The 16,240-nt window shown below is 46.1% G+C and overlaps 2 protein-coding genes, 1 long non-coding RNA gene and 3 other non-coding genes across 6 annotated transcripts; 4 read left to right on the forward strand and 2 right to left on the reverse strand.

The window, feature by feature from the left end:
* Positions 1–1,097: 1,097 nt before the first annotated feature.
* On the forward strand, positions 1,098–9,345 carry LOC121309205 (P2R1A-PPP2R2A-interacting phosphatase regulator 1-like). Its single transcript, XM_041242118.1, has 10 exons — positions 1,098–1,475; positions 2,491–2,569; positions 4,372–4,428; positions 4,719–4,762; positions 5,038–5,092; positions 5,682–5,774; positions 6,057–6,145; positions 6,354–6,418; positions 6,664–6,760; positions 8,850–9,345. The coding sequence occupies exons 1-10, from the start codon at positions 1,369–1,371 to the stop codon at positions 9,016–9,018; spliced, it is 855 nt and encodes a 284-aa protein (XP_041098052.1). The 5' UTR covers positions 1,098–1,368; the 3' UTR covers positions 9,019–9,345.
* LOC121309208 lies at positions 2,083–2,238 on the forward strand. The gene has a single exon (XR_005948610.1). It is a non-coding gene; the product is annotated as a small nucleolar RNA U109 (small nucleolar RNA).
* Positions 5,341–5,494, forward strand: LOC121309211. Its single transcript, XR_005948612.1, has one exon. It is a non-coding gene; the product is annotated as a small nucleolar RNA U109 (small nucleolar RNA).
* Positions 7,246–7,385, forward strand: LOC121309209. The gene has a single exon (XR_005948611.1). It is a non-coding gene; the product is annotated as a small nucleolar RNA U109 (small nucleolar RNA).
* A 2,050-nt stretch (positions 9,346–11,395) lies between the features above and the next one.
* LOC121309207 lies at positions 11,396–11,715 on the reverse strand. The gene is made up of 2 exons (XR_005948609.1): positions 11,566–11,715; positions 11,396–11,503 (listed from the first exon to the last, which is right to left on the reverse strand). It is a non-coding gene; the product is annotated as an uncharacterized LOC121309207 (long non-coding RNA).
* Positions 11,716–13,556: 1,841 nt separating this feature from the next.
* On the reverse strand, positions 13,557–16,234 carry LOC121309206 (motile sperm domain-containing protein 1-like; the record flags this gene model as incomplete). The annotated part of the gene is made up of 4 exons (XM_041242119.1): positions 13,557–14,091; positions 14,573–14,734; positions 15,663–15,889; positions 16,203–16,234. Coding segments are annotated over 4 exons (453 nt in total), but the record flags the coding sequence as incomplete, so codon positions are not given.
* Positions 16,235–16,240: the final 6 nt, after the last annotated feature.

A 16,240-nucleotide genomic window follows, 5' to 3' on the forward strand; every position in this document is an offset into this window, starting at 1 on the left:
AACTCCAGAAACCGTGTTGTGCTTCTGGTGCCATCTCTAGGGTGCATCGTGTTTTAAAAGTAATACTGCAGACAATGCAGTAATGCAATGCCGCTGAGAGAGCGCCCTCTTGTGTTCTAACTGTATAATATATATATATATATATATATATATATATATATATAATATATATATATATATATATATAATATATATATATATATATCAATTCGAATCTTATCTCGGAACCGAAGTCTGAGCAACATCACAGGCAACACGTTTTGAGAAATGATGCGGCTCGCGTGAAAAATCATTTTGTTAGCAAAATATTTTACTTCAAAAAAAAAATACATTGATCGTTTAAATTCGTGCACTTGAATTGGTGTTGCGCAGGCGCGCTCACAAACGCCGAGGCGGGGGCGGGGCTCTGCTCCGTGTTAATCAAACTTGCTCCAGGAAATGCCGTCAATTGGTTTGCTGGTTGGCTACAAAAAAAAGTGCTCCACGTGCCTTCAGGCCGGCTGGTTGAGAGCCACTCATTGGCCGTTCCAGCTATCAATCATCCGAACGGGTTGGGAAAAGGGGCGGGAAGTTTGGTTGAGGAAGGAGTGCTGCGGCAGCGCGAGGCAGAGGGATAAACAGAGCAGTTGCATATCGATCCCAAATAAATAAATAATCGAATTAATCGATACACAGCGACAGGCTGGAAACAGAGCGCGCGGCTCGGTCGGGTGCTCGCTGGTACCCTTGCACTTAGCTCGGAGCGGCGCGCGGTGCACGAACCCGTTCTGCAAGGGTTTTGGATTTAGGGGTTGCTGCATAACACTCGAGCCCCTGTGTTTTTTGGTGGCTGGGTCTCGGCCTGAGCAAAGAAGTGGGATGCTGTAGATTTGTATTTGTTTTATTGTCACAGTTTAAGCGTTCCAGGTGAAAATAGTTTTTGTTTGTATACTGTATATATGATCTGTTTCGATTTTGGATTTAGTTGTTTAGTTTCAGTTTGTTTGGGCTAGGGTAGGGTGGTGCGCCCCCCCGGCCGCCTAAGCGAAATGCTGAGATTTGCATGAGGCTCGACTCCTCTAAGACACGCGCGCCGGGGGTTGTTTAAAAAAAAAAAAAAAAAAAAAAAAAAAAAAAAAAAGTTTTTCAGATAAGTAATTAGAAAGACTTGTTGCAAAACCAAAAAAACAAAACCATGGAGCTGTATTTAAGTGTGTTAGTCGCAGTGTGAATGTGAGCTGGACCGCCTCCCTGTTCAGCGCACCAGGGCAGGTTGCAGTGTTACTGTTCAGCGCTCTGGTGTTTAAATGGTGCGCTGAAGCGTCCCCGCCGCTACTTGTGATACACTTGTAAATTGGACGCGCGGTATTCACGAACAGTCCTGCGGTCATGACTCAAGAGAAGATGGAACTGGACCTGAGTACCCCCGTGTCCATGTTACAGGCGGACGGGAACCTGAGGCGGTCCAGCAGTGCCCCCATGATAAACGGGCTGAGGTACGAGACTCCAGCGCTCGGGAGGGGTTGGGTTTTCACAGCGGACTGCTGGTATTTGGAATGTGTTTTTTATTTAATTACAAGATTATTATTTTTTGTTTAATTATTTTAACAATGCTGCCCTGTGGGTTAGGGCAAGTTATTAGAATAATTAGTTACACCCCACCCCTTCTTATAAGTGGCATTTAAACCCTCAGAATGTTAACTTTTAGTTTTGCTAAGAGTTTGAACCCTAATAATATTAAAAATATTTAGAGCCCCTTATTCCGCTTTCACTGAGACTTTTGCATAGCATGTTGTGCCACTGGTGGCCAAACAATCTAACTGCTTTCTTAAATTTAAAATATCTAGTGCTATTTTCCTGTGGGGCATGTCTAATCTATCTCGTCTGCACACTTACTAAATTCAAATGAGGATTCTGTCCTTGGATTCTTGAGCAGCTGAACATACTTGGGTTTGACTGCTTGTCGAGCCTTCCTTGTGTCTGTGATCCTTTGAATATTGCTGCCCTCTGCAATAATCATTGCATTCAAACAGTCAAGCTGCCCTTGCAGTTACAGACCTTTTCATACCCCTGCATGTGGCAGCTCGGAGTTGGACTGGGCCTCTGCCTGGGGGCTCACGGGCTGCACTGGTTCCGGCTCCCTGTCTCTCCACAGGGAGTCCGGACAGACCACTGACATGCTAGAGTAAACCACATGGAGTTAACAGGGCCACCAGTCTCCCAGCACAGGCTGAGTGGTAGTATAACACTCCAACATGCATGACAATACACAGGGATGGGAATAAGACTCCTGTTGCATAGCAGTTTCACACATTCCAGGTTTTATTACGAGCTTGATTACCCACAGTGTGCAAAGCTCAGTGGCTTATTAAACACAGTAAAACCAGCAATGGATTATTTCCGTCCCTGAGGTATACAAGGCTAATGAAATTGTCTTGACCAGTTAGGGGAGTTGGATAGTAGTGTGTGTTGATAAGCCTGTTTTTCTGTGGTTCTTTCGCCTATGTCTAGTGATCACACTCCAGTGTTCCAGGGAGAGACGCTGCGCAGTCGCAGAAACAGCACAACACTTGTGAACCGCCACAGTCTGGTAAGCCTGCCCTGCTCACAGCAATGCCTGGCTCTCTAACACGGGGGTGATATTTAGATATAATATTAGAATAAAATGTGATGCTTTTCCACAGTCCCGTCGGTGATGTCAGAAATAGCTTCAGAATGCGGAGTTGTTCTGAAAAGCCAGACTGTGGGCTGGATTCGTTTTAGTTTTTTTCTTTGGTAGATCCCGTTCGTTCACAAATTTAAATACAATTTTACAGAAATGTTAAATTTATGTGAACTTCTGTGGCAGTTGAAGTGTCCCAGTCATAACTTTGAGCTAAAAAAAAAACATTTATGCAAATCCAGTCTATACATAGATATGAAACCTAACGTGGTACAATTGTGCACTTTGACTGAAGGGGATATAATTGGATATATAAAGTACTTGTGTTTCTGTATAGAATCTAACTAAAGGTGCAGGAACAAGCTCTTAATTAGCCACCCTACGTTTGTCAGACAATAGCAGTAGTTCTGAGGTTAAGACAATCAGATCTGATTCAAGAAGTTCGCTTTGACAGGAGTCTGAGTGTCACTACAGCTGCATTTCCAGCACATCCTGGCAAAGAGCAGCGCTCTCCACTGTCCTGTACGCTGGCTTGTGTCTCAGAGCAGCGCTCTCCACTGTCCTGTACGCTGGCGTGTGTCTCAGAGCAGCGCTCTCCACTGTCCTGTACGCTGGCTTGTGTCTCAGAGCAGCGCTCTCCACTGTCCTGTACGCTGGCGTGTGTCTCAGAGCAGCGCTCTCCACTGTCCTGTACGCTGGCTTGTGTCTCAGAGCAGCGCTCTCCACTGTCCTGTACGCTGGCGTGTGTCTCAGAGCAGCGCTCTCCACTGTCCTGTACGCTGGCTTGTGTCTCAGAGCAGCGCTCTCCACTGTCCTGTACGCTGGCTTGTGTCTCAGAGCAGCGCTCTCCACTGTCCTGTACGCTGGCGTGTGTCTCAGAGCAGCGCTCTCCACTGTCCTGTACGCTGGCGTGTGTCTCAGAGCAGCGCTCTCCACTGTCCTGTTCGCTGGCGTGTGTCTCAGAGCAGCGCTCTCCACTGTCCTGTACGCTGGCTTGTGTCTCAGAGCAGCGCTCTCCACTGTCCTGTACGCTGGCTTGTGTCTCAGAGCAGCGCTCTCCACTGTCCTGTACGCTGGCGTGTGTCTCAGAGCAGCGCTCTCCACTGTCCTGTACGCTGGCTTGTGTCTCAGAGCAGCGCTCTCCACTGTCCTGTACGCTGGCGTGTGTCTCAGAGCAGCGCTCTCCACTGTCCTGTTCGCTGGCGTGTGTCTCAGAGCAGCGCTCTCCACTGTCCTGTACGCTGGCTTGTGTCTCAGAGCAGCGCTCTCCACTGTCCTGTACGCTGGCGTGTGTCTCAGAGCAGCGCTCTCCACTGTCCTGTTCGCTGGCGTGTGTCTCAGAGCAGCGCTCTCCACTGTCCTGTACGCTGGCGTGTGTCTCAGAGCAGCGCTCTCCACTGTCCTGTACGCTGGCTTGTGTCTCAGAGCAGCGCTCTCCACTGTCCTGTACGCTGGCGTGTGTCTCAGAGCAGCGCTCTCCACTGTCCTGTTCGCTGGCTTGTGTCTCAGAGCAGCGCTCTCCACTGTCCTGTATGCTGGCTTGTGTCTCAGAGCAGCGCTCTCCACTGTCCTGTACGCTGGCGTGTGTCTCAGAGCAGCGCTGTCCACTATCCTGTACGCTGGCGTGTGTCTCAGAGCAGCGCTCTCCACTCTCCTGTACGCTAACCTGTGTGTCTCAGAGCAGCGGTCTCCACTCTCCTGTACGCTGATCTGTGTCTCTGTCTTTCCAGATCCCTCCCTCTTCGCCTGTTCGTGTTCCCAGCAGCCGGCTCTATCAGATCAAACAGGTAAAGATCTCCAATTCTATCAGCTGTTTTTGGATGTTAACCTATTTTTAGCTGTGCATTTTCAGTCGTGTTAAAGCACTGTATGTTATCAGGTATGCAGTGAAAAGCCCGCACTGCCACTGATCCCTTGTCGGCAGTGTTGTGAGCATAGGCTTGTGAAATATGTAGACAGGGGGCAGGGGTAGTGGTGACCTTAACAAACAAAATATGTGAAATTCTGCAAAATGGTAGATAAGGTGGACTTTAATGGAGCTGTGCATACAGAGGCTGAGTTTCACTGTGTCCTTCAGGAGGAAGGCGTAGACGTGATGAACAGGGAGACTGCTCGTGAGAGGTGAGTGTGGGGAACCTGGCCAGATCTCGCCCGTCCAAACACTGTGCTTTAAGATGACTGGTTTAATCTGTGGTCAGTCTTCTTGCTTTGTGTTTTTATTACAGTAGTGTGTGTGTGTGTGTGTTGTGCATGCAATAATATTCTGTTAGAATGGCTGTATCATTCACTTGCAATGTAACATGTACGTTTTTGCGCCTGTTGATCTGTGTGTGTGTTAGTGAGGGATTGTTAATGCCTGCTGCCTGTGTGCTCACACCTCTCTCCTTCTCTTTAAGGGAGGTGCAGGCAGCCATGCAGATGAGCCAGTCCTGGGAGGAGAGTCTTAGTCTGGTAACTAAAAGATGCCCTCAGATTTTATTGGCCTCAGATTTTAATGTTTATACAGCTCTGTAGTTGGCTGAAGAGCTCTTGAGTGCCCTTCAATTTTTTCAGTTCTCTCATTGAAACAACCTGGTTTTGCAGCATGAGAGCGTTTGTGGTGGTGATGATGATGATGCTGCAGTTTAAGACAATCGATCGCTACTTCATGGTACATGAGAACTGTTATGCATGTGGCAGCTCGGAGTTGGACCGGGCCTCTGCCTGGGGGCTCACGGGCTGCACTGGTTCCGGCTCCCTGTCTCTCCACAGGGAGTCCGGACAGACCACTGACATGCTAGAGTAAACCACATGGAGTTAACCGGGCCACCAGTCCCAGCACAGGCTGAGTGGTAGTATAATACTCCAACATGCATGACCATACACAGTGGTGGGAATAAGACTCCGGTTGCATAGCGGTTTCACCCGTTCCAGGTTTTATTACAAGCTTGATTACCCACAGCGTGTATAGGGAACCAGCTCTGATGTGGCAGTATAAATCTCTGACATGACTGGCCCTCTCGCTGGTTATTCCTAAGCTTCTCTTCTCCTCTTGTCTCAGAGTGATAATGACTTGGACAAGTCTGCGTCTCCAAAGCGGATTGATTTTGTTCCTGTGTCCCCAGCTCCGTCTCCCACCAGAGGGATTGGGAAGGTAGGAGGCTTGGCTGTAGTTTGCATCGTCTCATGCTGTACCAGGTACTGCGAGTGCTGGGATGTTACCAGTACCTCCTGGCATTAATCCTACTCGTTCACATGCCAGCAGCTTTCTCATCATTTGTCAAAGGATTTATTTCATTTAGTTTCCTTCAGTGCAATCTCTTTGCTAATTGACGCAGTCTTCCAGTGAATGTTTAGTATTGTGTTAATGCATGTAATTCAGTTCAGTGTGTGAGCCTTGTTACCACCCTGTAAATATATATCTGTTTTGTTTCAGCAATGTTTCTCGCCGTCTCTGCAGATCTTCGTGAGCAGTAACGGGCTTCCTCCCAGCCCTGTCCCCAGTCCCACCAGACGCTTTGCAACGTGAGTCAAACCATCCAAAAAAACAACCACAGAGCAGAACCTGCACACAGCCCCCTCAACCACAGAGCAGAACCTGCACACAGCCCCCTCAACCACAGAGCAGTACCTGCACATAGCCACTTCAGAACCGAAGAGCAGCCACTTCAGAACCACAGAGCAGGAGACCAGTAAACGTTTCAGTGCGTGATTCTGTTTATTTATGTTGCAGACGAAGGAGTCAAAGTCCCATTAACTGTATCCGACCGAGTGCCCTTGGACCCCTCAAAAGAAAAGGTATAAATATCATCCTCATCATTATTAAATACACTTCCGTCTCGAATCCCTGGGATTTGGATTCAAATACTTTTTAGTTAGAAACATATCGCTCTAGCAGGGGAGTGATCACATTAAAGTCAGATGTATATAAATATTAAAATAATACAAGTGTGTTTTATTAACCAGCAGGCCCTCAGACACCTGCATGTCCTATTTTGTGTGTTGCTTATCATCTTTTGTGTGTGTTGGTTTTTTTTTTACAGGTGAAATGGAAACGGAGAGCCAGCCGAAGAGACTGTTCCAGGGGACGACCACCATGCTGACTCCTGACATGTCGCACCTGCCCGACCTCGGCTCCTGGTGAGGCTCGGGAGAGCGCTCCCCGGGGAGGGTGCAGCCAGTCCAGGATCGATGCTGTGCATTAGATTAAATCTAAGCACAATGCAGTTTATCTCGTAGCCCAGTTCTGTAGTGAACGGCACCCTATCATTGCGGTTGGAGTCCAGTGTGCTGGGGATGTAGTGAAGACACCCCTAGATAGACACTGGTCTTTGTACAAATCTAGAAAAATACTGATCCGACTGACCTTATAATTTAGACAGGTTGAGCATCAGAATGTGGGGGCAGCTGTCTGAGCAGGTGTAGTGCACCTCCTTTTCATATGTAGATGCATATACTGCACCTGTAGGCTACTGTGTGCTTTTTAATTTTTTTACACTGATGGCCCTGTTTGTCTTAACAGCTGTGCTGCTGACGATGGCTGTTATTGACACACTGGGTGTCAGGGTCTCTTCCACTGCATGTGGCAGCTCGGAGTTGGACCGGGCCTCTGCCTGGGGGCTCACAGGCTGTACTGGTTCCGGCTCCCTGTCTCTCCACAGGGAGTCCGGACAGATCACTGACATGCTAGAGTAAACCACATGGAGTTAACAGGGCCATCAGTCTCCCAGCACAGGCTGAGTGGTAGTATAATACTCCAACACATACATAGGGATGGGAATAAGACTCCGGTTGCATAGCAGTTTCACCCACTCCAGGTTTTATTAGAAGCTTGATTAGCCCCAGTGTGCATAGGGAATCTGCTCAGACTTGGTAGTATAAATCTCTGACGTGACTAGCACCGTTCTGGTTCTGTATTCTATAGACGGCAGTGGTGTAGTGGAGCTGGAGCACTGCATTGGTACTGTATTCTATAGACAGCAGTGGTGTAGTGGAGCTGGAGCACTGCATTGGTACTGTATTCTATAGACAGCAGTGTGTAGTGGAGCTGGAGCACTGCATTGGTACTGTATTCTATAGACAGCAGTGTGTAGTGGAGCTGGAGCACTGCATTGGTACTGTATTCTATAGACAGCAGTGGTGTAGTGGAGCTGGAGCACTGCATTGGTACTGTATTCTATAGACAGCAGTGTGTAGTGGAGCTGGAGCACTGCATTGGTACTGTATTATATAGACAGCAGTGTGTAGTGGAGCTGGAGCACTGCATTGGTACTGTATTCTATAGACAGCAGTGTAGCTGGAGCACTGCATTGGTACTGTATTATATAGACAGCAGTGTGTAGTGGAGCTGGAGCACTGCATTGGTACTGTATTCTATAGACAGCAGTGTGTAGTGGAGCTGGAGCACTGCACTGGTACTGTATTCTGTAGACCGCAGTGGTGTAGTGGAGGTGGAGCACTGCATTGGTACTGTATTCTATAGACAGCAGTGGTGTAGTGGAGCTGGAGCACTGCATTGGTACTGTATTCTGTAGACCGCAGTGGTGTAGTGGAGGTGGAGCACTGCATTGGTACTGTATTCTATAGACAGCAGTGGTGTAGTGGAGCTGGAGCACTGCATTGGTACTGTATTCTGTAGACCGCAGTGGTGTAGTGGAGGTGGAGCACTGCATTCTGGTACTGTATTCTATAGACCGCAGTGGTGTAGTGGAGGTGGAGCACTGCACTGGTACTGTATTCTATAGACAGCAGTGGAGCTGGAGCACTGCACTGGTACTGTATTCTGTAGACCGCAGTGGTGTAGTGGAGGTGGAGCACTGCACTGGTACTGTATTCTATAGACAGCAGTGGAGCTGGAGCACTGCATTGGTACTGTATTCTATAGACAGCAGTGTGAGCTGGAGCTGGAGCACTGCACTGGTACTGTATTCTGTAGACCGCAGTGGTGTAGTGGAGGTGGAGCACCATTCTGGTACTGTATTCTATAGACAGCAGTGGTGTGCCGGAACTAGCGTAATAGGTAAGCTACGTCACATGACTCTCATCTCCCGCACAACTGTCTGATTCAGTCTTAAGTCTGCAGTTCTCTTGATGCATTAGCAACTACTTCTTTCAAGAAGGCTGACAGACGATGGCAACAGTGCTTCCGGGAACCAGCCCCTTCACATGCAGGAGCACACCACTGGTTTTAATGATTTCCCAGCAATGATCTTTCTCTCTCTCTCTGCAGTCTATCTTCGCGGTTCCTGGATGGCAGTCTGCGCAGACTGGGCTCCTCCTCGGACTCCCCCGCCAAGATGGACTCCTCTTCGGACTCCCCTGCGGAGATGGGCTCCTCGTCGCAGTGCCCCTACCCCTGCTCTTCATTCAGCCCTGTGCTTGACCGGTCTCCCAAGTGACCTTCTGCTGAACCAAACGCCTGCTGGGCTTAGTTACTTTGAGTTTTTGTTCTTTTACTTTAAGGATTGTTTACAGTTTAATGCAGAACAGTTCAGCAGCTTTTTGTGTGTGTGTTTGTGAGGTGCACTGACCTGCAGTTCAGCGTTAGCGATGAAGAGATCAATGGACAGGAGGTGCTGGTCAAGCTGTAGTCACAATGGCATCTGTTTAATTTTCAGAAGGGTAAGCAAGTTAGGGGGCGTGCTCACGGGGAAAATTGGCAAACGAATTGGGTGGTGGTGTGTTTTTTTTCTTCCTCTAATAGAAAAAAAACTGATTTTGTGACATTGCTCTGATGATTCACTGTGACAAGTTTAAACTGGAAATGCAAAAATAACCTTTTTTTTTTTTTTTTTTTTTTTTTTTTTTTTTTTGCTGCTGGGATGTAAATATTGCTGAAGTTGAATAGCAGTTTGGGCCATTCCAGGTTTTCATCTTGCTTTAGTGAAGCTGTAGAGAGGAAACTCTTAGGGTGGCATTAAACTGCCAGTAAAACCTGGAATAACTGCGAGTGCTCAACGAATCATTTCTTTTTCTCCCATCCTTGGCTGTACTTGACTTTCGTGTCTCCAGAAGCACTGGCGCTGTGGTGTGAATGTCCCTGGCAGGGATTGGACACTAGACGAGGGTTTTTCACACACCTAACCGAGACGTACACACTACTTCACTCTACCCTGTTTCTGCACAAGTGAACTGCAATCCCAGCTGCAGTATTTTAAGACCCATTCGAACGGGTGTTTCATTGAATGAATAAGTAGGCTGCTTGTTATAGTGAAAGAGAGAATCGTTTAATATATTTGATAACGGTTATAAAGAGGACAGCGTTGAAGTGGAATTCTTCATCAGTGGGGGTAATGCTGCTTTCACTCTGCACTTTAGAGCACTTGATCAAGGACAAGGGTGTGGAGTCTGTTTAAACGTGGCTGGCGTTTGTAGTGTGCAGAGTACAGATGTGTGTTTGGGAGTGGAATCGAGCTCTGCAGTTACTCTTTCAAACCGGGGTATGCTTTTTATTTGTGTTTGTTGAAGAGCAGCTTTAATGTAAACTGGAGATCCAGCATCCAGGCTGTGTGACGATGTGTTCCTGAAGTGGTCTGGTGCTGTGGTCTGCACATTTAAAAGCTTTGTTCATATTGGCAGACGTTTATTATAAGTTGCACACCCTGTCATTCTTTACTTGCATTAAAAACTGGGATTGCAGAAATGATCGGGCATATTATCGCAGGTCTCCCGTCACTAAATCCAGCGCTGTTTCCATCTGACCCCTCGAAGCCTTTCTGATTACGTGTGTGTTCTCTTTAGCCTGTCGTAGATCAGCCAGGATCGCACTAGGATTATTAAGAAGCGTTCTACAGTATCACGCTAAGTTTGTAATATGAGAGTCTATAGGCTATGCTGCCAGAGTTGTGAACCATGTGTGGTTTTTTTTGCATTTATTTTTTATGTGTAGATATATATCTTGATCTACCTTACCCTGGCCAAGCGCTGCTTCCTCTCCAGTGGCTGTCATTACACTAGTTTTGAAGTGGTTTTTGCTCTCGTTTTGCAGCATAAGCACATTAGTACAGTTTAGAATTGCGCTTGAGTTTAATGAAGTTAGAGTCCCTATTCTACAGTCTCCATGGAGTTGTATTGAAGACTCTGTCCAGACTGCACTTCTCATCTTTATGTTTGTAGTGATCTGCGCTCTGTTTGTCAGATGGATGAGAGACGGGCTGAACATTCATGGGGAGATTTTTTTAAAAGTAAAAAAGCAGCAAACTGAAATGTATTTATTTTTTTGGGGGGGTGGCAGGCGGTTCAAAAAAATGATCACCACTTTTACAATGTTTTTATTTTATAAATCAAATGTTATGTGCAATTTAATTTTATATTTATATATATATAATATATATATATATATATATATATATATATATATATATTACACACACACACACACACACACACACCACACACCACAGCATACACATTAACACGTGTTTCAGTCACTTAAGTGGTTGGTTGTAGTATTTTTATTTTAAATTAATTTTATAAATATGTATATATTTCATTTAGGTAGATTATTTGCTGAGTTTACAAAAAAAAGTTCAGAATTTAAAATGTCCATTGAAGTCTACATGTTGCCTTGGTGCAAGTGATTGTAAGTGTGGTATGTGAATATATTGTAAAACAGAGAGGGGGCTGCTTCCCATGGCTTGCAATCGTATATATGTATTCTCAAGATTGTAGATTTAAAGAAACCAGCAACAGGAGAGGAGGAGGTTTAATAAAAATAATTGTGTGTTTCTGATAACACTTCTGTTTGTTTATTCTTTTTGTTAATACAAGAAGCACCTTGTACAGGTTTGATCCTCTCTTGTTTCCACGTGTTCCACTGTACCTGTGGATTGTATTTTCTTGTACAGGTTTGATCCTCTCTTGTTTCCACGTGTTCCACTGTACCTGTGGATTGTATTTTCTTGTACAGGTTTGATCCTCTCTTGTTTCCACGTGTTCCACTGTACCTGTGGATTGTATTTTCCTCACTCTCTCTTAAAGGGAATATGCATATTGTAAAGTCCCAGAAGGCAGCGTGATTTCTGTACAATAACCCCAGCAGGGTTAGAATCAATTCCTCGTTCTTTTTTAAAATCGATTCCCTTTTAATCAATTCCAACACACCACTGATCAAAATTGCAATTGGCAGTACTGTGTTAAAACAAGTTACTTCAGTTGAAGTCACTGTTAGTCAATTAAACTGTCTTCAGATGAAGTTAGGACTTGCCCTGCCCCTCTGTATTGTAATCCCTGTACATGCTTTATGTATTTACACATTGCAGGATTGAAAGAGATTTGCTTCTGGCTTGTAAGTAAATAAAGGATTCGCTGTACAGCTGCCTGCTTGCCTTGCCTCTCTGTTTCGGATTCCCGGTTATGGGTGTGTGATGACGTCATCCCTTGATGTCATTGAGTTGGGTTTATTAAGATGAAGTGGTTACTATCTGTGGAATAACTTCTGGTAGCAGACTTGCTGGAGTTTCCTATTGCCAGTACAAATTCTACTCCCTGATGCCAGTCAAATGGATGGTTTATATATGAATTTGTTTTGTTCAGCTACTTGCAGAAGCAATAATGCCTGCCTTTTATTGAGTACTGGTCTGTGGAAGCCTCAGAAATTGACACTTCAAAAATATGGCAAGTGATCTTTTAACGGGGCAGGGCGTGGCTGCAGTGTCGGAGGTGCAGGTGGAAAGCACTGTGGTTTTGTCGTGGGGCTGATCGGTATTCCCAAGCACTTTCACGTGGAAGCTGGTGCCTTGCCTAGCAAACTAATGTTCCCGTAAGGAAGTAATGGCACAGAGGATACTTGCGGTGGAGAATTACTAGAAGCAGGAGGTGGCGAGGTAAGTGTAAGAATATTGCCAATGCAGAGTTTTGGTTTAATGCTGGAAAGCGTGCAATTAATGAAATGAATATATTTTTAGTCCTTGACGCAATTGGCTATTGCCAGTTAAATTTCCCGCAATACCTGAGTTAATGGCTATGTTCAAAATGTATTGAACTTTGTTTAACTTTTGCGTTGGTGTTTTAATAATATGCTATAAAATAGACTATTTTTTTTAAAAAAGGATGTGCTGTTTTAGGCACACTTCTGTCCTTCACATTCAGCTTTTTAAAACTTGTTTCAACTATTTTTTTTTATGTGCTGTTGTACAAAAAAATCTTCAAAATTGGTGAAATCTGTGAGTAATTAGGGCAGTGGTGTGAAGTCTGGCTGCCCTGTTTGTACCTGCTAACTCTTTACTGTTTATTTTCAGGTCAGACTGCAGTCAGATGTCATTAACAGGCAGTAAGTGTGTTTTTTGTTTGTCTTTGTATAATTGTAGTTTTTTTTACAGTAAGAAGGGTGAGATTCAGTTTGTTTGGAAGCGTGCTCTAAGTGGATCTGTGCCTTAGGACATCTGGAGCAGGAGAGGTGTCTGAGCCCCTCTCCATCTCGCTCCGGTCCAGACTGGAGTTGGCTGTCCGGGGACACGCCAGAGCTCAGGACAGCCGACCCTCCCTGCTGTCGAGCGAGACTGCGAATCCCAGCGGTCTTGCAGAGGTACAGATGCTAGCTGTTGCTATGGGAACTGGGGAGGGCGTGGCACGTCAGAGTTCTGATTCGTCCCACTTCCTTAGCAGCACCTCGCTCACTTGCTCTTTGGGACTCGGGCGGTCTGCCCTGCTTTGGAAGCCTCAGGGGGGGGGGGGGGCTGGTGTGGACGCTGTGTGCGAAGCCCCTGGTTCAGGTATCGGTCCATTTCTCTCTGGGTTCACTCCAGGCACCCAGACTGAGGCCTCACTGCTGCACAGTAGGAGGGGGGGGGGGGGGGGCAGGTGCACAGACACAACAGAAGGCTGTCTCCCTTGGCAACCAGCTTTTAGCCAATCCCTAAGCTGGAGCTAGCCAGAGGAGTTTTATGTCAAAGTGCTGGGTCCCCAAAGGACAGTGAAATAGGTAAACAGTATTTTATATCCGATCTGTGTATTAAAGCTGTTGCTGTGGTCGGTGAATCTGGTAATAGGCGCCTCTCATATAAGGAGGTTACTGATGTGCAGATCAAATGTGTTTAAAGAAAGAAGCTGGGACTTTATCGGGGTGGGATTGACCCGTTAATGGAAACGGAGCAACCAAAAAATAACAAGAAGGCAGCCAAGGGGTTACATTTGAATGACACTTTAATAAAATGTTTCAGTTTTTCAATAGAAAACCCTGCAGTGTTGACCGTGAATCGGGACCCCCTTCCCCCTCCCTCTCCCCGGACAGCCCCCTGCTTGGAGAAGCACTGTGGTTTCAGCCCGTCCTGCTAGAACGTCGCGTGATGCATTCCCTTCTCTGTGTCGCTGTAACAGTTTAATCACGTGATTTATTATGAAATGACTTCCCTGCCCCCCTCCCGGGTCAGTTTCCACTCCGCGTGTCTGCAGTGCGCTTCTCCCAAGTCCATTCACAAGGCTACTCGAACCCGGGGCACTTCATGTCCGGAGAATAACCATTGTGACAAGACCTGTGTGAAATAAATACATACATTCAAAATAAACTTTCCTCAAGACATTTCTACTAATCTACTAATTAAGACTCATTTCAAATCTGTTTGAGCCACACTGGGTTTCACTCCTGGCTTTCATGGACTGGTGAATTTTACACTTTTGGAATTCCAAAACCCATTCAGTGCCATTGTTCTCATCTACTTGTTTTTAAATTCTTTAACTATACTCTTACGATCACTTGCTCTCATTTTGTAATTCGCGGAAGTGAAGTCTAAATGTAATTACATAAATACATGCTTGTGTTATGATACTGTTTTGAAAGGAAAATGAATTTGGTAGACAGTGGGTTAACTGCAGAGCTGATCTGCTCTTCTTGGTTCCTCCCTCTGTGTAAACACCAATCAGCAGAGATGTAGAGAGAGCTCTGTAGCCCCTGCGGTGAGTCATGTCTTTTTTTTTTTCCCACCCTCCTCTGCTCTCTCTGTGCCTGGTACTCACCTAATACATAAGCAGCGACTAGTTTCTTGTTAACACTTAAATGGAGGTAGACCGGCACTCTGGACTCAAGTTCACCCAGTGTGGGCAGCATGAGGGCAGCCACGCACACCAGGCCCAGGAACACAGTGAGGAGGCTGGGCCCTGCAGAGGCTGCTCTGCTTTCTAGAGATGGAGGGAAACAGCTTTGTAGTTACAGCCGCCAGGACAATGCTGTACAAGCACCCGCTGACTGGCACTGTTAGACATGCACTTAAGGAAATGTACTGTGAGCAATGATAGAGATGTGAGAGAGCACACCAAACCCCATGCACTCAGAAACCACGACAGAGATCTTGAACTTGTGCGCTGGCAAGCTGTGAGCCAGTGATGTTGGACAGGGTGATGCCCTGTGTTCTGCTTGGTCTGTATAATGTGCACAGTGAAGAGCTACACAGTGCCATCTGGTGGAAGTTGTGGGTAACTGCATAGGATACTATCTCTTGCTGCTTTGGTTTTTGGATTTGAATGCCTTCTGGTAAATGTTTGCCTGCTTGTGATGCGTGGAGGCATGCTGGTGAGATATTGGCAAAAGCTTGACGTAAAAATATAAGATTGCATTTCAAAATGAACCCAGAAGTGTTTCTGTATCTTCAGACAGATGTGAATGTGTGCTGTAAAGCTCATGCTTGGAGATATTCAATGGGACAGGAGTGCTGTGTGTTTGTGTAAAGTGTTGCACAGATCTAATTGAACCCTTTCAGTTCTGAATTATTTCTGTCGAGCTGAAGAATGCAAATTGAAGTTATGTGATGTGAAACAGAACTCCTTTTTACTGAGTATGCATAAGAACAGGACAAAGATGTTTTGTACACACAGTACATTGAAGTACCAAAATATAAGACCTCTTAACAGCACTAAGAGAAGGCAGGATCTTCAGATCTGAAAAAAATCGGTAGTGCAGCATGAAAGGGCCACATGACATGACTGAATTATACAGGGCAATTTAGATGTTACTCAACACTTATTTTGAAACCATTTTCAATGCAGTTTGTATAACTGATTGTTCTTAGTGTGACTAAGTGTTCCACCTGGTGGCTAGCTGTGGTATTACCTTGCTGGAAGGAGGCTTGCTCAAAGAAGACGCTCTCTGCCAGGTGCTCTTTGATCCTCTTCTCCTCCTGCTGTTTCTGCTGCCGGGGCTCCTGTGTGGAGGGCAGCAGAGTAGCAATCACCTCCTTCCTCCCCAGGGCCTTGCGCTGGCTCTGCTCCGACACCTGCAGCCGGAACTTGTCTATCACACCGTAGTGACAGGCACGCACATCCCGGTGACGGATCACGCTGCATGAGAACAACACTGTTACTGAACAGCAGGGGGCGTGCTTTCCATCTGCAGCTACAGTGTCTACAGCAGGGGGGGTCCAACCCCGGTCCTGGAGGGCAATTCCACTCCAGGTTTAACAGGTAAAATGAGAGAATTAACTACATCAGGGTCTGGATATGGGTTTAACTGGTTCATTTTTTTTTTTTTTTTTCACTTCTAAAACAGACCAAGAGAACTGAGTTTTTCCATCAAACAAGACTGTTGTTGAATGGCCTAGCAGACTGTCGGGTGTCTGACCTGGCATGCCTGAAGAAAGGGGTCTGTACTTACATGTCAACGCAGCACTGTGGCTTCACAGCACCAGCAGA

This window comes from Polyodon spathula, unplaced genomic scaffold (genome assembly GCF_017654505.1).
Source record: "Polyodon spathula isolate WHYD16114869_AA unplaced genomic scaffold, ASM1765450v1 scaffolds_1004, whole genome shotgun sequence".
NCBI classification, from domain to species: Eukaryota; Metazoa; Chordata; class Actinopteri; order Acipenseriformes; family Polyodontidae; genus Polyodon; species Polyodon spathula.